We start from the raw sequence: 27,018 nt of genomic DNA on the forward strand, positions 1-27,018 counted from the left end.
AATTATTCCCTGAATATGCTTGCCTTTTAAAAGAATAACTTATGCCAAATGAGTTTGCAAGATGTACCACGAATAATCGAAAATAAGAACGAATCCTCAGTCAAATGCCCTACAGCAGAGGTGTCATACTCTGGCCTGCTGGACAAGCGGTCAGTAAATTCAGCCTGAACCAGATTAAAATGTAATTGGGAAACGTTTGACAAAATAAAAATACAATAGAAAACAGATTATGTTAATCTGTGGTTTTCTAAATCAATTTACAATCCATAGGGACTTTGTATTTGAGTTTGACACCACTACCCAACACTACACTATACTGCCTCAAATTCAGGGTGGACATTACCTCCACTTGTACAAGTCACAACTACTCTAACCCTTCTCAATCAGTACCCCAATGATGTTTCTCACATCAATCTCCTTTTGTTATCTGCCACAGAAGAGCTAACCAACATGTTGTTTCTTAATATGAACAGAGTAAACATATCCAGGGTATACATTTCTTATCAGTTTCTTTCTACGTGATCCACATACTTCCCTTTTCATTTACTCATGTCCTTTCTTTTCTATTACTTCTCATTCATAGGGTCTCTCCTTGTTAATATACTATGACCTGGTTATAGCCCATCACGTGTCTTCTCATTAAAGTCATTTACGATCTTGACTGTTTTGATATCAAAAGAGTGTATGATTCGTATCACTGAGAGAATACTGATGTTGAAGAAACATTTTTGAAGCAGCAAGCACCTACAGATCACTGAATGTCAAAATCTGGGTAATATGTACTTTTCAACAAACTCTTTGTTCTTCCAGTGCAGAGAGTCAAATGGATATCACTCTTCAGAGTAATTATCTATTTTATTGAGGAGGCTTTGTTTCTGGGGTTGATGTAACTGGTACATCTTTTTGTGACTAGAAATATTTAGAAAACCTTGTCACCAATGGTAATGCTTCATCTTTTGGGGGGAGCTCTGGGCAACTAGGTAGCACAATGAACAGGGCACTGGACCTGGAGACAAGAAAACTCAAATTCAAATTTAGCCTCAAACACTTGTTCATTGTGTGACCCTGCACAAGTCACTTAACATCAATTTGCCTCAGTTTCCTAAAAAGCTATAATAGCATCTACCAGGTTGTTGTGATGATCAAATGAGAAAATATTTCTTAAAGAGCTTACAATAACGCCTGGAACATAGTAAGTGCTTAATAAATACTTGTTCCATTCTTTCCTTCCTAGACTAGGACAACCTAATGAAAAACACTTTCAGAAGCTCTGCCCTTAAGGAGTTTACATTCTACTGGGGTTATAAAACAAATACAGAGATAAAACATATACATAAACAAGTAGACAAAGCAAACTGAGAAGGAAAAGAGCATTAAAAACTAAAGAAATCAGGAAAGGATATAAAAAAGAAATTGATAAGAGGCACTTCATGATATACAAATAACTCTTTTGATCCTCACAACACTACTACAGGGTGAGCTTTCTGTAAAGAAGAAAAAAATGAACAATTAGAAAGTGTAATAAGCTGCTTCATTTTGTAGTGAGCTCCATCTCCCTGGAGGTCTTTGGGTAAAGGCTGTATGAACACTTCTGAGGATTGTTGTGGAGAGATTCCTATTTCAAGTACAGAACGAACCAGAGGACTTCTAAAGTCCTTTCTAATTCATATTCCATGATTTTGTGAACTGAGAATTGAAGAAGTATAAGGATCCTGAAAGAAAAAAATTACAAGTGAATACATTTCTAAGCATGGAGACTTAAGAAAATGCATAAAAGTAAAGATGGCATGGAGTTCAAGGAACAGCTAGCAGTCAAGTTTGGCCAGAAGTTATTATGCACAAAGGAGAGAAATGGAAGATGACTGGGAAAGTAGGTTGGAAAAAATGATTGAATTAAAAAGCATTTATTCAGTGCTTACAATATGTAAAATACAAGTAGAAAGTTACTGCTCTCAGTAATTTCACATTCTAATAGGAGGAAAAAGCACATATAGATTTCAGTTGAAAGTTAGATGAAAAGGCCTTGTCATACTTAGGATGCAAAGCAGATGGTAATGCCATATTTTATGCTATTTCCACTGATAAGACAAGATTCAGACATATCAAATTCCATGCAGTCTTGGGAAGGGGGGGGAGGGGGGGAGGGAGAGAAGAAAATCTGGAACTCAAAATTATGTGGAAGTGAGTGTTGTAAACTAAAACTAAAAAATCTTAATTATAAAAAAAAGACAAGATTCATTACTGATGTTAAACCATCTCACAGTATTAAGGACTTAGGTGGCAAGAACTTTCTTTTCCAGGGCTTCAGAAGCTACCAAGGTAAGAGCTGTAACATTTTTAGAGAAGCATTTGCCAAGTCACATCTCTGCATGGGTTGGTTCTCTATATGATGGCTGTAGGGGCTGGGCTAGAAATTAGGAGAGGGAAGAGGTAGAGGAAAAAGGTGACAGTTATTTCCACATGAAACAGCACGAAGAATCTTAAATGCCTGTCTAAAGATCTTTTTATTTTATCCTTGAGGTGATAAGAAATAACTAAAGGCCAGGGCAGGGAACTGTTCAGGGCTGTGCCTTAAAGAGAATATTTTAGCAACTATAAGGCAAAGAGGATAGAGAGATAAGAAACTGGAAATAAGGAGACCAATAAGGAGGCTACTGCAATAGTTCAACAGAGAAGTGATGAAAGCCTGAACGATCTAGTATAGATACAAATATGTTGTGGAAACTGAATCAACCATCTCGATAATTGATTGCAGTACTGGTCCAGGTGGGAGCAGGCAGAGAAAAAGGTAAGAGACCTGGAGAGTCAAAATGACTCAGAGTTAATCAGCCTAAGTGACCAGTAAGAAGGTAGGCAGCCTGATACGATGGGAAAAGTACCAGTTCTGGAGTCAGAAGACCTTGGTTCAAATCTAGCCTCTGATACTTCCTACCTATATAAGACAAGTAACTTAACTGTCCTTGCCCTTGGTTTCAATATCTTTAAAACGAGGAGACTGAACTAGATGCATTCCAAAGTTCCTTCCCTGGAAGCAACTATGATCTATGTTCCTACAAAGTTCAAAGAAAAGGTGAATTTAGGCGAAATGAGTTCAGTTTAGGACAGATTCAATTTGAATTTCCAATAGAACATAAAGGTAGAAAGTACATCATGTAAGGTAGTTGGCAACAAAGGGCTAGAATCAAAGAAGAGCAATTAGAGCTGGATTTGTAGACTTGTAAATTACCAGGCACAAATAATACCAAGAATATTTAAACACAAAGGAAATGATAAGATCACCAAGGGTAAGAGTATAAGTAAAGAAAGAAAGAGATGGCTGCTTCTTTTGTAAAAACTTTCCCTGGAAGAATCTTGAAAAACACCCATTCTTAGAAGGTGGGAGATTTATTGATCGACTAGTACCATCATCCATCAATCACCAAACATTTATAAAGCACCTACTACGTGCCAAGCACTGTACTAGGGACTAGAAATACAAAATGAAACAGTCTTTGCCTTCAAGGAGTTTATAATCTATCAGAAGAGACAATAAAGACACAGTACAGGACTACTTGCCAGATAATCAGGAAAGGCTTCAAGCAGAAGATGACACTTAAGCTTAGTTTCAAAGGAGACTGAAGATTCTAAGAAGAACAGACATTCCAGGCACTGGGGATGACAATCAATGCAAAGGCATGAAAATGGAAGAGCCTGTAGTGTCTCGTGTGAGGAACAGCAAAGAAGATTTTAAAGTATGATCAGTCATGGAGGGAGAGAAATAGAACAGTGCTAAAAGAGGAGCGATTTAAACTGGACTGAAATGACAGACAGAAGATAATTCCACAGGTGAAGCAAACAACTGGTTCCCTTCAGTGTCCCACAGCTTCTGCCACTAACTGCCTGAGACTCAGGATAACAAGCAAATGACTGTGGTGAATGGATACAAACTGAATGCACTTTCAGAGATGTGCCATGGTTTCATCTCAAAGATAGTAAAATATGAGACACACAAAGAAGGTAGCCTGCACATGGAATTCAGTTGGCTCCTAATCTGAACATATGCCCTTTGGCATGCAAGGCTAAGGTCCCCTGATAGGTAGGCCAGGGATGTCTGATAGATGTGCATACCTTTTAAGTAAGGCCGAAGTGCATCTTTCCCCCTTTCTAAAGAAATTATTAATAACAGGTTTGAGTTTTATGAGTATTCCACAAACTTTTAGCCTCTTATTTCTTGATTCCCAAATCACATTTTCCAATATAATATTCAGCATAATCCCTTGTGCCCATTTTCATATAGAAGTGACTAAGTATGAAGTTAATTTAGAAGATCTAGTTCACATCTTCACAGAATTTCTCTATTCCTTCATTTCACTTATTTCAGTTGTGTCCAACCCTCTGTGACCCCATTCGGGCTTTCCTTGGCAATGACACTTTGAGTGGTTTGAGATTTCCTTCTCCAGGTCATTTTACAGTTAAGGAACTAAGGGCGAAGAGCGCTAAGGGAATTGACCAGGAACACAAAACTAGTGTCTATACTACTCAGTTGCCCCTGAAATGTTATTGTTTTAACCATCTCTTAGTTCCAACACGTTGTGCTTAAGTAATTTTTCAGTTGTGTCCGACTTTCCATGACCCCATGTGGAGTTTTGTTGGCAAAGTTACTGGAGTGGTTTGCCATTTCCTTTTCCAGCTCATTTTTAGAGATGAAGAACTGAGGGCAAACAGGTTAAGTGACTTGACCAGGGCTTACACATCTATTAAGTGTTTGAGGCCAGATTTGAACTCAAGAAGATGAATCTTTCTGATTCCAAGCCCAAGACTCTATCCACTGGACCACCTAATTCAATTCTTAGTGGAATCTCTTTATTCTTTTATACCAGACAATAAATGCTGGTACATAAGCTACAACTATCTGCTTGCAGTACTCATGAGTAGTATTTCACCACATAATTATCACCATTGCATAATCATTGCACCCTGTTTTTTTTTCTGTCCAAAAATTGGTTTATAACCTTTCAACGCATAATCATCAGATGGTATAAAGATTCTTTTCATCACACCACTTAAAAAGTAAACAGAGCAGCAATGTATTCACCAGTGGCATATGGGTATGTATTTATCTCTCACGCATTAAGAGCCATGAGCCTAAGAACTCTCAGCGCATACACACTGTCAGTGTATTTCCAAAAGCCAACTTGCATGGTTTGTTTAGAGCACTGCAGTACTAACAGACACGTCACTTAACCCAACGAAGAGCCATAGGTGCAAGGGGAACAGGAAGGCAGGCAAAGCTGACATGAGTAAGTCACATGATAAAAGACTTGCATCTTCCCGTGCTAGCTAAACTGTACAATTCATCTGCCAGCGATACATTAACATGCAAAGCATTTCTTTCTGATTACAGGTAAATATAAAAACTATTCTGCAGGCTTCAAGTTGAAAGTGACTATGTTCACTGAACAGCATAGGAAACAGCTGCAGAAAGACAGTTTTCAGTGAGTGTTGGTGCAACACAGGCAGAAAGTAAAAGACAAGTAATATACCAGCACAAATAAGTGTGCAGTAGTACTATATCTTAAAAAATGTGCATACCTTAATTAAAAAAAATACTTGATTGCTAAAAAAAAATTTCTAACCATCAACTGAGTCTGTAGAGAGTCAATCTTTTTGCTGGTGGAGGATCTTGCCTCAATGTTGATGGCTGCTGACTGATTAGGATGGTGGTTGCTGAAGGTTGGAGTGGTTATGGCAATGTTTTTTTCAATCATGTAAAACATATCTCCATATCAGTCATGTTGTATAAGAAAGAACAAAACAAAAGAAAAAAAAAACATGAAAAAAATGAAGAGAAAATAGTATGCTTCTATCTGCATTTGGACTCCATCAGTTCTTTCTCTGGATGTGGAAAGCATTTTCCATCATGAGTCTTTCAGAATTGTGTTGGATCACTGTATTACTGAGAAGAGCTAAGGCAATCATAGTTGATCACTATACAATGCTGCTGTTACTACATATAATGTTTTCCTGGTTCTGCTCACTTCACTTTGCATCTCTTCCTATCTTCCCAGGTTTTTCTGAAATCTGCCTGCTCATCATTTCTTATAGCACAATAGTATTCCACTGCATTCATATACCATAATTTGTTCAACCATTCCCCAATTGATGGGCATTACATTTCCAACATTTTGGCTGCGGCAATTTCTTAAAACAAAACAAAAATTAAGTCTGCCATATTGATTGACTCTTCCACAAAAGACTTCTCTAGCATGCGATGCTGTTTGATAGCATTTTACCTACAGAATAACTTCTTTCAAAACTGGACTCAATCCTCTCAAACCCTGCCACCGCTTTATCAACTAAGTTTATGTAATATCCTTCAACACTGTTGTTTCTCAGGGAACAGGGAGGTCCAAAGAGGGGAGAGATATAAAAGTTGGATGGTAGAGCAGTCAGAACAAATGCAACATTTATCAATTAAGGTCACTCTGTTATATGGACATAGTTTGTAATGCCCCAAAATAATTACAACAGTAATGTCAAAGAATACCAATCACAGATCACCATGATATATTTAAGACATAATAATAAGGAAACACTTTGAAATATTGCAAAAATTACAAACTGTAACACAAAACACAATGTGAGCACATGTGTTTGGAAAAACGGTGCTGATAGACACACACCTTCAATTTGTAAAACAAGCAAATAAAAATTACATTAGCTGCAAAGTATAATAAAATGAGGTATACCTGTACTCTCCTGCTCAGAACACTTAAATTTTTTCAGTCCAAAAAAGAAAGCCTAGAATCCCTCTGATGACAGTCTCAAAAGTATTTGAAAAGGAAGCAGATAATAGCACTCATTTGAATATGACTGATATGCTATATTCATTGGTATTAGAAAATCTGAAATAAGTCAAGTGATCTCTGATTACCAAAATGTGCCCTAAAATTCACAAAAGCCTATTATCTGTATCAAAGTATTCTTACAAAGAAACAAATGGATTTGTAAAAATAAGATTCCCGTATTGAATTCCTGTGCAATCAGAACTGAGCTGTAAATGACTCTTGAAATATGTAGTTATTTTGACATATTATAAAACTAATTATTTGGATATATAAATAATAAAGCTGTGTAAATGAGAAAAGAGTCAGAGAACAAGGAAGATTTATTTCTTAGCAGACTAACTACATATAGGCAAACTATGTAAAGGTTTAATTCTGACAATATTAATCGAGTAACATGCAACTGGATGAGGGGAGAAGAGGATATGATGCCATTTTCTTAGCAAAATATCAGGTGAACATTAAATATAATTAATTTTATAGCTTTTTATACAAACATATTCTCCCTCAGAAGAAATAAACAGGTATTAATACACTCTAAAAAGATTTCAAAAAGAAAATGTTACCTAGAAAAATCCTTGTCTACTTCATATTCATACTTCATCCAAGTATCCTGATATACTGAAAACTCCATTATGGTTAACAAAGCCATCGTAGTAAATGCTATTAGAGAAACTAAGAAATGAAGAAAAAAGAAAAAACGAGTTAAGCGAAAGTAGTATAATTTAGCTAATTTATAGTAAGCTTTAAATGAACATTTCTGGTTTTTAATACACTTTTCTTAAAAAAAAAGAATATATTACTTTTGAAAAAAATCTAAAAACTATTAGACGATCAACATTAATGCCTTTAAAACATGACGTTGTGAAGATGTCGGCTGGAAAGCAGGGACTTGCGTGAGCTCCCCACCATGTCCCTCCAAAATCCTATAAAAAATGGCTCTGAACAAACTAGAGCTGCAGAAGCCACAAAATAGCAGAGGGAAGCAGTGATCCTGCCCAGGACAGCCTGGATGGTCGCTATTGAGGTCTAGCACGCACAGAGTGGAAGGGAGCAGAGCTCAGCATGGGAGGCAGCAGGACCAACCAGACCAGGAGCCAGGCGGAACAGGCCCTAGCACCCTGAATCAGTGAGCTGTGGCAGTCACCAGACTTCTCAACCCACAAACACAAAAGACAACAGAGAAGGTTAGTGGGAAAAGCTGCAGGGGACAGAGTTCGCTGTTTGGCCACTGCCTCAGGGGCAGCAGGGGAGGTGCAGCTACAGAACTACAGCTGCAGTTACTTCTGGCCCCAGGCCCACATGGTGGGAGAAATTAAGTGGTGGATCAGAGCAGGAGTGCACAGCCTGCTGAAGATTTGCATCAGGTCCTGGTTGGTGGTTCTTGAGGAAGGAGGAGTGCTGGCATGGCAGAGCTGGCTGTATAGAAATAGCTCTGAAATCAACAGCACATCCCCTCAAGCTTAGAACAAAGTACTCTTTCTCTACAAGTAGTCATACCCCCACGAAAAACTCAAGGATCAAGTAAGTTGGCTGGGAACATGGCCAGGCAGCGAAAACGCACCCCGATTCAGTCTCAGACTTTAGAATCCTTCTTTGGTAAGATGGCGGCTGGTAAGCAGGGACTAGAGTGAGCTCCGTACCGAGTCCCTCCAAAAACCTATAAAAAATGGCTCTGAACCAATTCTAGAACGGCAGAAGCCACAGAACAGCAGAGGGAAGCAGGGCTCCAGCCCAGGACAGCCTGGATGGTCTCTGGGTGAGGTCTATTCCACACGGAGCTGGGAGCTGGGAACGGAGTGGAGCAGAGCCAAGCCTGAGCAGCATGGAACAACCAAACTTGGAGTCGGGCGGATGGGGCCCCTAGCGCCCTGAATATGTGACCTGTGGCAGTTACCAGCCCCTCAACCCACAAACACCAAAGACTGCGGAGAAGGTTGGTGGGAAAGGTTGCAGGAGTGGAGGGAGTTTGCGGTTCAGCTTCCAGCCCCGGGGGCAGCGGAGGTGGGGCAACTACAGTTGCTGCTGCTTCTGGCCCCAGGCCCACCTGGTGGGAGGAATTAAGTGGCAGATCAGAGCAGGAGTGTACAGCCTGCTGAAGATCTAAGCCCAGCCCGGGCTAGAGGTTCTTGGGGAAGGAGGAGTGCTGGTGTGACAGAACTGGCACATCCCCCCCAAACGTGGAACATAGAACTCGTTAGTCTACAAGCAGTCATACCCCACTGAAAAACTCAAGGGTCAAGTTAGTTGGTTGGGAATATGGCCAGGCAGCGAAAGCACACCCAGATTCAGTCTCAGACTTTGGATTCTTTCTTTGGTGACAAAGAAGACCAAAACATGTGGCCTAAAGAAGACAACAAAGTCATAGAGCCTACAACAAAAGCCTCCAAGAAAAACATGAACTGGCCCCAGGCCATAGAAGAGCTCAAAAAGGATTTGGAAAAGCAAGTGAGAGAAGTAGAGGAAAAATTGGGAAGAGAAATGAGAAGGATGTGAGAAAACCATGAAAAACAAGTCAATGACTTGCTAAAGGAGACCCCCCCCAAAATACTGAAAAATACACTGAAGAAAACAACACCTTAAAAAACAGACTAACTCAAATGGCAAAAGAGCTCCAAAAAGCCAATGAGGAGAAGGATGCCTTGAAAGACAGAATTAGCCAAATGGAAAAGGAGGTCCAAAAGACCACTGAAGAAAATACTACTTTAAAAATTAGATTGGAGCAAGTGGAAGCTAGTGAGTTGATGAGAAATCAAGATATTATAAAACAGAACCAAAGGAATGAAAAAATGGAAGACAATGTGAAGTACCTCATTGGAAAAACCACTGATCTGGAAAATAGATCCAGGAGAGAGAATTTAAAAATTATTGGACTACCTGAAAGCCATGATCAAAAAAAGAGCGTAGATATCATCTTTCAAGAAATTATCAAGGAGAACTGCCCTGATATTCTAGAGCCACAGGGCAAAATAGAAATTGAAAGAATCCATCGATCGCCTCCTCAAATAGAACCCAAAAAGAAATCTCCTAGGAATATTGTTGCCAAATTCCAGAGCTCCCAGGTCAAGGAGAAAATACTGCAAGCAGCCAGAAAGAAACAATTTGAGTATTGTGGAAACCCAATCAGAATAACCCAAGATCTGGCAGCTTCTACATTAAGAGATCGAAGGGCTTGGAATGCAGTATTCCGGAGGTCAATGGAGCTAGGATTAAAACCTAGAATCACCTACCCAGCAAAACTGAGTATCATGTTCCAAGGCAAAATATAGACTTTCAAGAAAATAGAGGACTTTCAAGCTTTCTCAGTGAAAAGACCAGGACTGAATAGAAAATCTGACTTTCAAACACAAGAATCAAGAGAAGCATGAAAAGGTAATCAAGAAACAGAAATTGCAAGAGACTTACTAAAGCTGAACTGTTTTGTTTACATTCCTACATGGAAAGATGATGTGTATGATTCATGAGACCTCAGTATTAGGGTAGCCAAAGGGAATATGCATATATATATGTTTCTGTATATATATATATATAAGTGAATGTGTATGTATGTATATATCTATGTGTATATGTATGTATGTGTATGTATATATATATATGTGTTTATATAGATATAGATATATGTAAAAGAGAGAGAGCAGACACAGGGTGAGTTGAAGATGAAGGGAAGATATCTAAAAGAAATAAAATGAAATTAAGGGCTGAGAGAGCAACATATTGAGAGAGGGAGATAGGGAGAGATAGAATGGGGTGGATTATCTCGCATAAAGGTGGCAAGAGGAAGCAGTTCTGTGGGAGGAGGCGAGAGGGCAGGTGAGGGGGGAATGAGTGAACCTTGCTCTCATCTGATTTGGCCTGAGGAGGGAATATCATACATACTCAGTTGGGTATCTTACCCCACAGGAAAGAAGAGGGAGGAAGATAAAAAAAAATAAAATAAAACGGGGGGATGATGGAGGGGAGGGCAGATGGGGGTGGAGGTAATCAAAAAAACACTTTGGAAAGGGGACAGGGTCAAGGGAGAAAATTCAATAAAGCGGTATGGGGTGGGAAGGAGTAAAATGCAGTTAGTCTTTCACAACATGAGTATTGTGGAAGGGTTATACATAATGATACACGTGTGGCCTAGGTTGAATTGCTCGACTTCTTAGGGAAGGTGGGTGGGAAGGGAAGAGGGGAGAGAATTTGGAACTCAAAGTTTTAAAAACAGATGTTCAAAAACAAAAAAAAAAAAAAAGTTTTTGCATGCAACTAAAAAATAAGATACACAGGCAATGGGTCGTAGAAATTTATCTTGCCCTACAAGAAAGGAAGGGAAAAGGGGATGAGAGGGGAGGGGGGTGATAGAGGGGAGGGCTGACTGGGGAACAGGGCAACCAGAATACATGCCATCTTGGAGTGGGGGGGAGGGAAGAAACGGGGAGAAAATTTGTAATTCAAACTGTTGTGAAAATCAATGCTGAAAACCAAATGTGTTAAATAAATAAATTTAAATTAAAAATTAAAAAAAAAAAAAGAATCCTTCTTTGGTGACAAAGAAGACCAAAACATATGGCCTGAAGAAGTCAACAAAGTCAAAGAGCCTACAACAAAAGCCTCCAAGAAAAACATGAACTAGTCTCAGGCCATGGAACAGCTCAAAAAGGAGTTGGAAAAGCAAGTTAGAGAAGTAGAGGAAAAATTGGGATGAGAAATCAGAAAGATGCAAGAAAACCATGAAAAACAAGTCAATGACCTGCTAAAGGAGACCCAAAGAAATACTGAAAAAAATATTGAAGAAAACAACACTTTAAAAAATAGACTAACTCAAATGTCAAAAGAGCTCCAAAAAGCCAATGAGGAGAAGAATGCCTTGAAAGGCAGAACTAGCCAAATGGAAAAGGAGGTCCAAAAGACCACTGAAGAAAATACTACCTTAAAAATGAGATTGGAGCAAGTGGAAGCTAGTGACTTGATGAGAAATCAAGATATCATAAAAAAGAACCAAAGGAAGGAAAAAATGGAAGACAATGTCGAATATCTCACTGGAAAAACCAATGACCTAGAAAATAGATCCAGGAGAGATAATTTAAAAATTATTGGACTACCTGAAAGCCATGATCAAAAAAAGAGCGTAGATATCATCTTTCAAGAAATTATCAAGGAGAATTGCCCTGATATTCTAGAGCCAGAGGGTAAAATAGAAATTGAAAGAATCCACAGATCGCCTCCTCAAATAGATCCCAAAAAGAAAACTCCTAGGAATATTGTCGCCTGTGTAGGTGCGTATACACACACACACACACACACACACACACACACACACACACACACACGGCACAGGGTGAGTTGAATATGAAGGGATGATATCTAAAAAAATAAAATCAATTTAAGGGACAAGAGAGGAATATATTGAGAGAGGAAGAAAGGGAGGGATAGAATGGGGTAAATTATCTCGCATAAAAGAGGCAAGAAAAAGTGGTTCTGTAGGAAGGGAAGAGGGGGCAGGTAAGGGGGAATGAGTAAATCTTGCTCTCATTGGATTTGACCTGAGGAGGGTCATTTGGGTGTCTTACCCCACAGGATAAAAGGAGGAAGAAGATAAAAAAGGGGGATGATAGAAGGGAGGGCAGACGGGGGGAGGAGGTAATCAAAAACAAACATTTTCGAAAAGGGACAGGGTCAAGGGAGAAACTTCAATAAAGGGGGATAGGTTAGGAAGAGCAAAACATAGTTAATCTTTCACAACATGAGTATTGTGGAAGGGTTTTACATAATGATATGCATGTGGCCTATATTGAATTGCTTAGGGAGGGTGAGTGGGGAGGGAAGAGGGGAGAGAATTTGGAACTCAAAGTTTTAAAAACAGACGTTCAAAAACAACAACAAAAAAAAGTTTTTTCATGCAACTAGGAAATAAGATACACAGGCAATGGGGCATAGACATTTATCTTGCCCTACAAGAGAAGAAGGGAAATGGGGATTGGAGGGGAGTGGGATGACAGATGGGAGGGCTGACCAGGGAACGGGGCAACCAGAATATACGCCATCTTGGAGTGGGGGGAGGGTAGAAACGGGGAAAAAATTTGTAATTCAAACTTTTGTGAAAATCAATGCTGAAAACTAAATATATTAAATAAATTTTTAAAAAATGGGACTTTGTTCACTTTCTAACTTTCATTTTAAGGGTTCTTATTAGACCAAATATAACCACCAAAATATTTATAAGACCACAAAATTTTCACTCTTCTTTCTACATAATAGTGACAAGACTGTCTATAGTCTGCTTTTTTTTTTCTTTTAATTTTAATTTTGATGTTGTTATAAATAAGTTAGCCTGATTTCTCCCAGGCCTCTTAGAAAATTTACATGGCTGAAAGGCACAGAATTGCTCCAAAGCACAACCATAAAACTTCTTCCTCTGCCCTAAATTTGGCAATCACATAAAAATGTTAATCCATATACAAAGGAAAAATAAAAAGCCTGACTAAATACACATAATATCTCCATTCTTAGCATGTTAAAAACAATAAAAGATTAAGACTGTATAACTGGAATTTGCAGTATTAATTTCATGGCAATGCAATTTGAAACTTTAATAGTATCATAATAAATTTTCTGCTTGTTATTTATGACATCATTTCTATAAACCTTTATGATGTCTTTTTCCTGAAAAAAAAAAATACGAAAGAGAAAGTTCAAATACTACCATTTCCATTTTACAAATGAGAAAACTTGAGGTACGAGGAAGTACATTTAAACTAAGGTACATTTCAGGTTCACAAAGCTAAAAGAGTTCAGAACTAGGGCTCAAACCTAAGGCTTCTGACTCCAAGACCAGGGTCCTTAATATGATACCACAGAGACTCAAAGACTAGATCTAAGAAATTTCACCACCACAAATAAGGTATCACATCTTCATTTTATATATGACCATATATATTTGAAAAACATGAACAGTTCAAGTTTGATTCATTCCTTAATTCATTCACTTAATAATTATTCATCATATTACCTAATGTGTCTACTATTATAGATACTAGGAGGACACATGAAGCATAACACAAAGTCCCTGTCCTCAAGAAGTAAGTTAGAGCAACAAAGCTCTATTAAATAGGAGAAGTTTCTGGGAAAATGGTAGAGTAGGTAAAAAATTTCAAGCTCTCAAGATTTTCCTCCAAAAAAGACATTAAATAGAGCCTCAGGGTGAAAACAAATAAGAGTAGGGGCAGAACACGGGTCCTCCTGGGACAACTGGAGAAAATTTAAAGAAAAATTCCTGAAAGAGTTTTCCTCCCTATGAAGAGTAAACACCTCCAGACCACTTAACCACAAGCCAAAGGCCTAAACCACAGGAACTTTAACCCCTGGAAAGTGAGGGGAGTTGGGTGTCTGAGCTGGGGAAAATTAGAGAACCTTTGCTGACAAGGAATGTCAGACCCAGCTGTGCTGTGGAAATGTGGTAGGGGGAGAAAGAACGAGCACACATCTGGCAAGTGCAGAAGCAGTAGGGCAGTGATGCCAATGACACGGCAGTATGAGATGGAATGGTCATTTAGTTTAATTAGACTTGAGTTGATTAATAAAAGAAAGTTAAAAAGAAGTACTGAAGGAATTTCAGGCAATGCGGATAAGGCAAAATCTTAACAAAAGTGTATATTTGATAGTAAATATATCAGACTGGCCAGAATGGCGAGTTTCGGTGACTGAGGCCAAACTGTGGATAGCCTTTAACACCATGAAAGCACTAAAGGGTCATAAACTTTATTTCGTAGAAAACAAAGAGCAGCTAGGTGGCGCAGTGAATAGAGCACCAGCCCTGGAGTCAGGACGACCTGAGTTCAAATTCAGCCTCAGACACTTGACTCTTACTAGCTATGTGACCTTGGACAAGTCACTTAACCCCACTGGCTCATCTCCTCCCTCCCAAAAAAAAAAAAAAAAAAGAAAACAAAGAGTTGCTGAAGTTATCTAAATAGGTGAATTACATGAAAACAAAGGGTAGGGAAGAGTGGAACAACTCAGAAGCAAGAAACAGTGACAAAGCCATTCTAATAATCCAGTCTAACCACTGTCAACTTCTAGGGATTAAAAAGAATTCACTAGCTAATATTATGCCTTATTTCTTTTAATTAAAAACTCTGGATAATCCAGGTAGTTAATCTTTTTTCTTATTTCTTTGCTTTTCAAATTAGTAAGGTATTACTGAATTTGCAACATTTCCATATTCCCTTGAATCTTGAAAATGATTAAATAGTACACTATTGAGTGTCATATTATATACTCAAAATGTGAAAAGAGAGTAGCGTCTGGGCATTGTTCTGACTGAATATGTTTTATATTTGAAGCTTAAAACACTTAATTTTTAAGTGATAGCTGGTAGATCCAATCTCAAACATCTAAATTAAAAAAAAAACCTGTAACTTCTGTATGTTATACATTAAAATCATTACTATAAAAGCCTATTCTCTTTCTGAAGTATCAGATTATTGTCGAGGATACTCTTGTCAAACAAAACACATCTTAATGACCCTATCTTTTCAAAATGTTGCATTTCTATACCATTGATTGGAAGCTAAAAAAGAGTTACAAAGTTTCTATTAATAAACTACATGTTTATACCACACCAAGAGTTTAAATTTTCAATGAAACCTACCTGTACCTCCAATCGCTGAAGTCTCTACATAGCTTACAGGAACCTTTGGAAAGGCATCCAATTCTTTAACCAAATTTAAGGTTTTCTTTCGACTCAGTCGCCTCATCTTCAGCACAATCTTCCACTTCTTCCTTCATATAGCCACTCTACACGTACAGAAACATACATATATACACAAAGTTAGTGAGGGTTCTAAATACTTAAAAATCCCAACAAATACTGAATGTGAAAGCACTGCGCTAGGTACAGGAGATACAAAAACAATAAAGTCCGTACTCATATGGGATTATATTTACAGCTAGCAGAAGAAACCTTAGAAATTATCTACCTCATTTTACAAATGGTCCAATGCTGCTCAAGGTAACAGATTTTAACCAAAAACACATTTTCTTTCCACTACACTTCTGGGGTTATAACTCCATTAGAAATAAACAAAAACTGTGGGATGTCGTTTCTCAATTAAGGACTGCAACAATACCGGACACTGAAAACCCAAGGAGCAAAACTCACATTTTTAACATATAACAGACCTCTTCTACAAAAAGTAAACTCTTTGGAAAGCTTTTATATATGTTAAAATACAACATTATCATAATTATGGAATTATAATTTCTAATTACATAATACCAAAAAATATTTAAGTCCAATTTTATTAAAAGGTAAAATTCCAAGCTCTCCATATTTCTCCCACAAATGAGATAAAATAGTGACTAAGGGCAAACATACAGTGGTAAAAATAAATCAGAGTAGGGGCAGAAAAGTGGTCCTCCTGGGACAACTAGAGAAGATCTGAAGAAAAATCCCAGGATGAAGTTTGGTCCCTGTGAAGAGCAGGCTAACCTCCAGGTTAACTGTGCTTAAACTGCAAGTCCTGAGGTTAGTTGGGTTGGGGGGCTGCATCAGCCCAGTCACAGGAATTTTAACTCCCAGGACAATAAGGGGACTTGGGCATCTGAGCTTGGAACACCAGATCCAGTTGTGCTGCAGGAATGCAGCAAATGTGAGTAGGAACCAGCATGCACCCTGTGAGTGCAGAAGCAGAGGGGTGGGGACTCTGGCTGTGACCAGTCACAGCAGGCTGGAGAACTTGGTTTTGGTTCCAGGCCAGATGGGAGAACTGAAGGAGGATCTGAACCCAGAAGCACCATCCCCCGTACCCCAGAACTAGAGGTTACTATAAAAACTAAGCTGCAACAAATAAAAAAAATTAACAGGCAAAGGAGAAGGAATCCCAACATAGTATGAGAATAGAAAAGAGCAGGGTTCATCTTCAGAGGATACTGAAGCAAAGAAACCTTTTTATACCAAAGGGTAATGTCAAATAGTCACCTGCCCAAAAAGAATTCATAGAAGAACACTAAAAAGACTATAAAAATCAAATAAGAGAGACAGAAGAAAAACTTCAAAAAGAAAATCCAAAAACAAAAAACCAACAAGAAGATTATGAAAAGAAAGCCAACCAATTAAAAAAGGAGATCCAGAATCTTAAGGAAGAAAACAACTCCTTGAAAATCAGAATTGGGGGGCAGCTAGGTGGCGCAGTGAGTAGAGCACCGGCCCTGGAGTCAGGAGGACCTGAGTTCAAATCCGGCCTTAGACACTTGACACACTAGCTGTGTGACCTTGGGCAAGTCATTTAACCCCAACTGCCCTGCCCCCCCAAAAAAAGAAAATCAGAATTGGGCAAGGGGAAGCCAGCAAAGTTATAAGAGATCAAGAAATAGTAAAACAAAATATAAAGAATAAAAAAAATAGAAGAGAATATGAAACATATCATAAGAAAAACAACTGATCTGGAGAACAGATCAAGAAGAGAAAGTATAAGAATAATCAGACTACTTGAAAGCCATGATCAAAAAAAAAAAAGAACCCTGATACAAGAAATAATAAAGAAAATTGTCCTGAAGCATTAGAACAAGAGGGGAAAGTAGAAATAGGAAAAATCCACTGATCACCACCTGAAAGAGATCCTACAAGGAAAACTCACAGGAATATCATAGTCAAATTCTGAAACCCCTAGCTCAAGAATAAAATATTATAAGGAACAAGGAAAAAAAACAATTTAAATATGGCACTACCACAATTAGAATCACAGAAGACCCAGTAGTGGCAACACGAAACGACTGCTGGTCTTGGAACACTATATATGAAAGAGCAAAAGAACTGGGCTCCCAGTAGAAAAGCATAATCCTGAATGGAAAAAAAAAATTGACATTTAATGAATTGTCAGACTTTCCAGATTTTATTTTAAAAAAAAAAAACAACACTGTACTTAATAGATTTGACATACAAGAGACAAGAGAAATATAAGGTACGCAGCAATGACCAATTACAAGGGACTCAATAAAGACAGACTGTTTACCTTTTACGTATGTAAAATGAAAAACCTATGTCCAAGATTGTTATTAGTAATTGGGCAGTTCATAAGAAAGATTTGGGTAGACCTGAGTACATTATGTAAGTAAAGTAAGTTAAACCATTAAGGAACAGCTCAAAAGAGTAATTATCCTATACAAATGAGGTGCTAGAGGAAGAACTGACACAAAGGAATTAGATGGGGGAGGAGAGCTAATAGTTCTGGAAAACTACTTTCACTGGGAATGGGTTCAAGAAGGACAATACATATATATCTAGAAGAGTATAAAAGTCTTCTAAATTCAGAAAGAAATAAAACCCTAGGGGCAGCTAGGTGGCGCAGTGAGTAGAGCACCGTCCCTGGAGTCAGGAGGACCTGAGTTCAAATCCAGCCTCAAACACTTGACACACTTACTAGCTGTGTGACCTTGTGCAAGTCACTTAACCCCAAATTGCCCTGCCTTTCCCCCTCCAAAAAAAAGACCCTAAGGGGATAGGGAGGGGGGAGAGGATAAGAGAGAGATCTTTAGAGGGGAGGATGAGGGAATAAGTTAAGGGGAAGAGGGTACAGAAGGGTGTTTAGATTAATAGGAATAGGAGGATAAAGAAGGGATGCATGGGGAGGTGAGGTAATAGGAGGGCAAGGTAGTGTGTAGAAGTGAAGTGGAGAAAGTCAGGAGGAATAGGAAATAAGAGATATGCACAAACGTAAAATAAAGATCAGGAGTAGAATTTCTTAGGGAAAGTATACATCTATATACTTTGAAACGTATGTTTACGTATATGTGTATGTATATATCTAAGTATATTCAAGCCTAATTGTAGCCTGGTGGGAAGGGGGAAACAAATAAAAACTGCACAACAGAGAACAAAAGAAAACTTACAAGGAAGCAAAGAAAAGATGGACAGCTCTCAACACAATGTATTGTCTTAATTATATAGGCTTTCTCGGAATGGAAATTTTATTGCTGTGTATTTTGAATCCTCTCCTACATTCTGCTGTGCACAGAACAAGGCTTTTTTTTTTTTTAATTATTTTTTATTTAAGTTTCAATATTTAAATTTATAATAAAAATTAATTAAAAAGGTAACAAGTAGTCATGTTCTATCTTCAATCCACTGTCTGCCAATATTAATACTGTAAATACTGTATATAACACTTTTAAGAGCTGACTGTGACATTACACCAACTAAAATGGATTCACATTAGAAATTAATATTTAAGATAGTTAATGTCTCCACGCTAGAACCACGACCTTTTATAGTTTACAAAAATCAACAATTCAATTGAATTCAAGATTTATTCAGTGTATAATAGGTATGGGACAGTATTTTAAATACTGCAGGAGAAAAAGATTTAGAAATTACACAACATAAGAGAGGGAGGCATAAGCAAATTGCTGTGAGTTTGGTGGGAAGGGAGGAAAGGATAAAAATAAAAGAATACTTCCTGAAAAAATTGGTTGTTGAGAAGTAGTTGGCCCATTATAAAACAAAAATACATGAAATGCAATAGCATCTAAATTCAAAATGCAATAAAATATTCATATAATATTCAACTGTAGTATTTTTGTTGTTCTTTTTTATTCTTATAGGCAAGTGGTAATGTGGAATACACTGAACCGAAAGTAAAAAAAAAATCTGATTCCAAACATGGCCTCAGACATCTACTAGCAACCCTGGGCAAATCACTTAACCTGTTTGCCTCACTTTCCTCATCTGTAAAATGGGGGTAATAATAGCAACTACCTCTCAGGGTTGCTGTGACGATCAAATGAAATAATAACTGTAAAATGTTTATTTTAGCACGTTGCCTGGCACAGTGTTATATATATATATATATTAATTACTATTATTTTCTAAAGCCTAAAATTAAAACTAAGCCAGCGTCTTAAATATCTTTTTAAATTTTTAAAAAGAAGAAAAATGGGTGGAGGTGGAGCCAAGATAGTGGAGTAAAGGCAGGGACTTACTTGCCTCAGCTCTCCCAAACTGCCCTCTAAACAATTTTGAAATAACACCTCAAAATGAATTCAGGACCACAAGAACCAAAAAAGTACAAAGTGAAACAATTTTTCTAGGTGAAAACAACTTAGAAATTAGACAGGAAAAGTCTGTCTCACTGGAGTGAGAATGGAGGGCAATCTCTAGCACAGGTGGCACGCCACAGGCTTTGGGTAGGACTGACTTGGGATGGTGACTTCCTGAGCTCTCAGCCCACAGACATTAAAGGGAGCTGAATAACTGTTCAGCAGATTATTGGGGACACTGTGTTAGCACTGAGCGCAGGACTCTGCTGGATTGCCTATCTGGGGATCTGGGTAACAGGCCTAGAATAAAGGAGGAGGAGCAACACACCAGAGCTTATAGCCACGGGAAAGAAGGAACCCTGGTCAAAGTACCAGGAGAAAAAAGAGAACACTGGCCAGGAGAGCAGTGATCACAACTCTCTTTAGATCATGCCACCTTGGAAGAACTGAAAACTTATGAACCCCAGAGCTAGCTCTGAAAACAGTAACAGGAAAACCAGAAACTCGGGACAGTGCCCACTCCATCACAGGAGCAGAGCACAACTTTAACCAAAAGTTAAAAGTCAAGAAATAAGCTGGAATAATTAGCAAACAATAAGAAAGAATCTAACCATAAAAAGTTAATATAGTGAAAGGGAAGATCAAAACACAAACTTAAAAGAGGACAACAATATCACAACTACTACAAGCAAAGCCTCAAAGAAAAATATGAATTAATGTCAGGCTCAAGGGAGGTTAAAAATAAAATAACAGGGTTAGAGGAAAAATTGGGAAAACGAATGAAAGTGATGCCAAAGATTCATGAATAAAGAGTCAACAGCTTGGTAAAGGAAGTTCCAAAAATAGAAAAAGATGTACAAAAATTCACTGAAGAGAAAGGGGATGAAAGAAGAGAGGGGGACTAACAGTAGGGAAAGAGAACTGGGCAAAGTGGTGATGAGAACCAAACCACATTTGAGGAACAGGGTGAAAAGGAAAAGAAAAAAAGAATAAACAGGGTAAAAAACAGGATGGAAGGAAATAGCAATCATTGCTATAAATGCGAAAAGGATGAATTCACCCACAAAATGGAAGCGGATAGCTGAGTGGTTTAAAAACCAAAATCCTAATAAATGTTGTTTACAAGAAACACACTTGAAGCAGAGAGATACAAACAGATTAAAGGTAAGGGGCTGGAGCAAAATCTATTATGCTTCAGCTGAAGTTAAAAAAAAAAAAAGCAGGGGTAGCAATCATGATCTCAGACAACGCAAAAGCAAAAACAGATCTAATTAAAAGAGAGAAAATAGGAAAATACATCTTGCTAAAAGGTACCACAGACAATCAAGTACTATCAATAATAAACATATATGCACCAATTGGTATAGCATCCAAATTCTTTTGTCTTAATTTATTTTAAACTTAAATACTAAAACTTAAATAGAAAATAAAAGGAAAAAAAGCATTTCCATGTTCACAGCAGAATATGAGAAGATTCAAAATATACAGCAATACATTTCCATTTCAAGAAAGCCTATATAATAAAAACTACTACATATTGTGTTCAAAGCTGTCCATCTTTTCTTCACTTCCTTATTAAGTTTCCCTTTGCTCTGTGCTGTGAACTTTTTTTGTTCTTTTTCTCCCCTCCCCACCAGAAGGCTACAATTAAGCAGATATTTTATCTATGTATACATGAATACACATAAACATATATATACACACACATACATACTCTTACATATACATGCTTATATTTAGATATCTATAATCATACTCATATACAGACATATACATTCACATGCACCTATGTAAGACCTTACCATACTTGTTTGACCTGTTCTTCTGCGGCCAAGTCTTTCCATATTCTTCCGTATTTTCCATATTTCCATTTCGTACATCACAGGAATATTCCAACCTTACGCTGTCTAGTTATTTTAAATAGTCTAAAACAATACTGATTAATATGGCTGACATACAGCGTAGTTTCTCTATTTTTTCTCTTTTGATTAAATCTATTTCATCATTAAATCTTTGTCTAAGATCATAATTACTACCTCTACTTTTTTTCCCAATAAATTCTACTACTGATCTTTATGTTTGTGTGTATATTTTATTTCCTATCCCTGACTCCTCTACTTAATTTCTACCAGCTACCTTGCCCTTCTATTACTTAACCTATCCCCCCCTCCAAAGATCCCTTCCCTTATCCTCTCCCCCAACCTTTCCCCTTACTCTCTTGTTCTTTTCTGAATTTAGAAGACTTTTATAGCCTTCCAAATATGGATGTTGTTCCCTCTTTATCATATTGCTGTTAATCTAACACCCTTCTATATATCCCCCACCTATATATCCTCCGCCTCTTATTTCTTCATAATTTTAGAAGACTTTTATTCCCTTCTAAATGTATGTAAATGTAAGTATGTAAGTATGTAAATGTATGTATGTATGGCTCTTTAAGCCAGATCTGATATGAGTAGGGTTCCCTCTAAAAGTACCTCCCTTATCCTCTCCCCTTCCCTATTCCCTTAGCCTACTATTTCTTTCTGAATTTAGAAGACTTGTATATCCTTCTAAAGATATATTTATTTTTCTCTCTTGAACTCATTCACGATGAGAGAAGGGTTCCAAAATTACCAGCCCTCCTCCATCTAATTCCTCTGTGTCAGTTCTTCCTCTTGTACTTCATTTGTATAATTACTCTTTTTACCTTTTCCCAGTCACTTTTTAAAACTACATCATACTCAGTTCTACCCCAATCTTTATTTAGAACTACCCAATTACACTAATTTACCAACTACTAAATTACTAGACATACTTTTTACATTTCGTCATATAAAAATTAAAGTATGTCCTTATCGAATCCCTTGATTAGTCTTTGACACAAACCTTGTAACTCTCTTGGATCGTGTATGTCAAATTTTCTACAACGTTCGGATTTTTTTTTCTACAAAATCCTGAAAGTCTGGCAATTCATTGAATATCTTTTTTTTTATTTAGGATTATGCTTAACTTTGCTGGGTATGATATTTTCAGCCACAAACCCAGGTTTTTTTGCTCTTTGATATATATAGTATTCCAAGACCTGTAGTCTTTTAGTGTCACCACTGATAAATCTTCCGTGATTCTAACTGTGGCTCTGCCATATTTGAATTGTTTTTTTCTTGTTGTTAGCATCCAAATACTTAAAGGAAAAGTTAAATGAATTACAGGAAGGAAGAGACAATAACACTATACTACTGGGAGACCTCAACTTTCCCTTCTCAGAACTAGATAAATCTAACCACAAAAGAAAGAAATTAAGGAGGTAAATATAATTTTAGAAAAGTTAGATTTGCTAAACCTCTGGAGAAAATTGAATGGGAATAGAATGGAATATACCTTTTTCTTAGTGGCACATGGAGGCTTACACAAAAACTAACAATGTATTAGGGGAAAAAAACACCTTACAACCAAATGCAGAAAAGCTGAAATATTAAATGCATCCTTTTCAGAGCATGATGAAATAAAAATTACATTCAATAAAGGACGGTGGAAACATAGAATAAAAATTACTTGGAAAGAAATTAATCCTAAACAATGAGTGCTCAAAGAGCAAATGATAGAAATAATCAATAATTTCATAAAAGAAAAGAATGACAACAATGAGACAAGATATCAAAATTTATGGAATGCATCCAAAGTAATACTTATGGGAAATTTTATTTCTAATTGAGGGGTGCCCATCAATTGGGGAATAAATAAACAAGTTGTAGTATATGATTGTGATGGAATGCTATTTCACTACAAGAAATGATGAGCAGGATGCTCCAAAAAACCCAGAAAGACTTACACGAATCATGCAAACTGAAGTAAGTGGAGCCAGGAGAAAATTTTACACATTAACAACAATACTGTAAGGATAATCAACTGTGAATGACTTAGCTCTTCTCAGCAGTATAAATATCTAAGACAATTCTGAAGGACTTGGGTGAAAATGCTATCCACCTCCAGAGAAACAACCGATGGAATCTGAAATGTAACTCAAACGAACTAATTTTAACTTTATTTTTGTGGGTTTTTTGTCTATGTTTTCTTTCACATGACTAATATCAAAATATGTTGTGCACATGCATAATCTATATATATAACTGTTTATTATAACAATGGCGGAGTAGAGGAGGAAGAGAATTTGGAAGTCAAAATTTTAAAAAACAATGTTAAAAATTATTTCTACATGTCACTAGAAAAAGATTAAAATTAATTTTTAAAATGAAATCAGATAAAAAGGAATAAGATTAATTCACAAAAATAAAGAAGAAATTTTAAAAGAATATACAAGAATAAACTAACCCAATTATATGCCAGCAAAACAAACATTCAGAGGTAAGCTAATCCAAAAAATACAAAATACACCGCACAACAAAAAGAAATAAGAAATCCAATCTCAGATAAACTACAAAGATGAAAAAAATTCCTAGATTCAGACTTATTTACAACTGAATTCTATAAAGCACAAGCATAAAAGCCGCAAAATTATTTTCAATAATTGAGAAGGTATAAATCTCTTCATGAAGCAAATATAGTCCTGATGCCAATGAAGGAATAAAGCAAAAGGAACTTTACAACAATATCACTAATCAAACTTGATGCAAAAAATAAAATTATAGGGGAAAAAGACCATAGCAACACATTCAAAAAATGACACACTTTGACAAAGCTAATTTTATGTCATGGATACAAAGATGAATCAATATTAGGAAAATGACTGGCATAATCAAATAAAAAAGCACTTACTTTTATCAATAAATATAAAAAAAAAAAAACCTGTGACAAAACACACCAGTCATTTATGCTAAAGACATAAGAAGCACAAACATATAGCAGTCCCTTAACGTTTTTTTAAAAAATCTATCTTAAGCTAAAACCTAGCATTTGGAAATAAATAATAAAATATGTACCAATAAAACACAAAGGTAATACAAGGATGCTCTCTCTCCACTATTATTTAACACAGTTCTTAAAAAGCTAGCTACAGCAGTAAGACAAGGGAAAGAAATCAAAGCAAAGAAAGAAAATTATCCCTAAGTATAAACAAAGTAGTGCCTTTTGGGGTAGTAAACTAGAAATATGATAAGTCCATCAACTAGGAATGACTGAACAAACTATGTTATGTGATGTAATGGATTACTATTGTATATAGTAAGAAAATGACAAACTTAAAAGATGGAGAGAAGCCTGGTCAGATTCAAAGTGATGCAGAGTAAAATAAATGGAAGCAGAACAATAAATACAATGACTAAAATAATGTTCAGTAGACAGAAGCTGACTTTTGAGTAATTGAAAAATCAGTAACAATCCCACACAACAAATACTAACAATTATCTCTCTGCTCAAGGCAGAGACATGAGGGATTATTATTACAAAAGTGTATCTGTCAGGCAAGTTCACTGAAAAGTTGCTTTTGTTCAACTGCTTTTAATTGCTATCAAGGAGTTTTCAATTCCTGGGAGCATGGGAGCAGAAAGGAGTTTATCCAAAAATGTTTTGTGATAAAATAAAAAATATTAATACAACTTTTTTTTAAATACTCCTGCTTACATATATCAAGATGCTTTACTTAGAAACCACCAGAAAAATCAGTGATGAAACTAATCAAGACAATTAATATATTCAATAAATTAAAAGGATACAAAATAAAGCCACAAAAATAATGTCACTATTTCTTAGGAGGAATCTCAGGAGGAAACGATAAAAAAAGGAGTCCAATTCAAAACATCTACAAAAGGTATAAAATATTCTGAGAGCCACCAATCCTACAAATCACCCTACAAAGAAACAAAGACAAATTAATAGCAGGGATATTCGTAACTGATTGTAGAAATGCCAATATAATGAAAAATTAGTACTATAACAGTTAATTTATAGATTTATTGCTACACCAAGCTAGCAAGATATTACTTTCTAGAACTAGAAATAATAAAATTTATCTAGAGGAATGAAAAAGTCTAAAATCTTAAAGAAAATAATTAAAAAGTAGGAAGAAGAGCATAGAACTTAGGGACTTTAAAAAACTAAACTATAAATAATAATCCTCAAAATTATTTAGTACTGGTTAAAATATAGAAAGTAGATTGATGGGTGGCAGAAATAATAACAGCAGCCCATAAACACAAACTTCCATGGGAAGGACTTCCTATTTCAGAATTGCTGAGAAAATTGAAAAGCAGTTTGGTTAAAAAAAAATAAGTTGATACCAGTGTCTTATACCATATACTATATGCAACAATAAGTTCCTCAAGGATAAGTTTCCTAAACAAAAAAGGTCATTAGTCTAACAAATAAAACAGAGATTGGGAAGTAAGGTTGACAACTAAGCATGGAAAATATCATAAAAAAAGAGGAGCTGGCAAAAAAAGAAAGTGGTTCAGCAGAAATTAGGCAAACCAATATCTTACAGGACATTCCACAATTAATTCAAAAGGGACATGGGACATGAATATTAAAGATGACAATATTAAAAATTAGGAGGGAAACAGATCTCATACCTTTCACAGCTCTGGGTAGGAATTCTTAACCAAACAAATGAGAGACAGTTACAAAAGGCAAAAGATCATTTTGATGACATGAAGTTGAAAAGCTGTTTGTTGCACAAACAAAAATCAATACACGTAAGATTTTTTTTAAAGGTGAGTGGTAGAGAAAAATCTTTCTATCAAATATCTCTAATACGGGTTTAAAATCTAAGATAGAGAGAAATACACAAGATTCACCCCAAAGTCTTTAAGTTTTAAGAGCTTAAAGCTGCTCCAGCACCCCTGAGACAATTTCCCAACAGAGAACCCAATCAATTAATCAACAAGTGTTTACCCCTGACTGCAAAGACCTTATATTCTAATGAGGAAGGCAAGTCCAAGGGAGACAAGTACAGATAAAAATACTAATACAGGCATAAATATAAATTAATAAACACAAATATATACAAAACAGTTAAGCACAAGAGAATTTAGAAGGCACTACCAGTTGAGGGGAATGAGGCTATTAGTTAAGACTTCATACAGAAGACGGTGCTTGAGTAGCATGTTAAAGGAAGATAGAACACTGAGTGGATGGAAGTAAGGACAGACTACATTGCAAGGATGTGAAAAGACATGACAAAAGCAGAGATACAATGAGAGGAGTATCATGTCAGTAACAGAGGCAAGGCCAGTTTAACTGG

At 36.6% G+C, this 27,018-nt stretch overlaps 1 protein-coding gene across 3 annotated transcripts in view; it reads right to left on the minus strand.

Annotated features, from left to right (window-relative positions):
- The window catches only part of ERGIC2 (ERGIC and golgi 2), an 81,316-nt gene that overhangs the window by 48,588 nt on the left and 5,710 nt on the right, over positions 1-27,018 (minus strand). For 2 of the 3 annotated variants that reach the window (XR_005010456.1, XM_036759379.1), the window contains exons 2-3: positions 15,457-15,602; positions 7,391-7,499 (exon numbers count right to left, since the gene is read on the minus strand). Coding sequence is in view for 1 of the 3 variants with exons in the window: in XM_036759379.1 (XP_036615274.1) it covers positions 7,391-7,499; positions 15,457-15,562 (215 nt within the window). In the remaining 2 variants the exon portion in view is untranslated. Of the gene's footprint in view, positions 1-5,571; positions 5,621-7,390; positions 7,500-15,456; positions 15,603-27,018 lie in introns of those variants that run through there. The other variant, XM_036759380.1, reaches the window with a different exon arrangement.

Source organism: Trichosurus vulpecula, chromosome 5, assembly GCF_011100635.1.
Source record: "Trichosurus vulpecula isolate mTriVul1 chromosome 5, mTriVul1.pri, whole genome shotgun sequence".
In the NCBI taxonomy this organism is placed as follows: Eukaryota; Metazoa; Chordata; class Mammalia; order Diprotodontia; family Phalangeridae; genus Trichosurus; species Trichosurus vulpecula.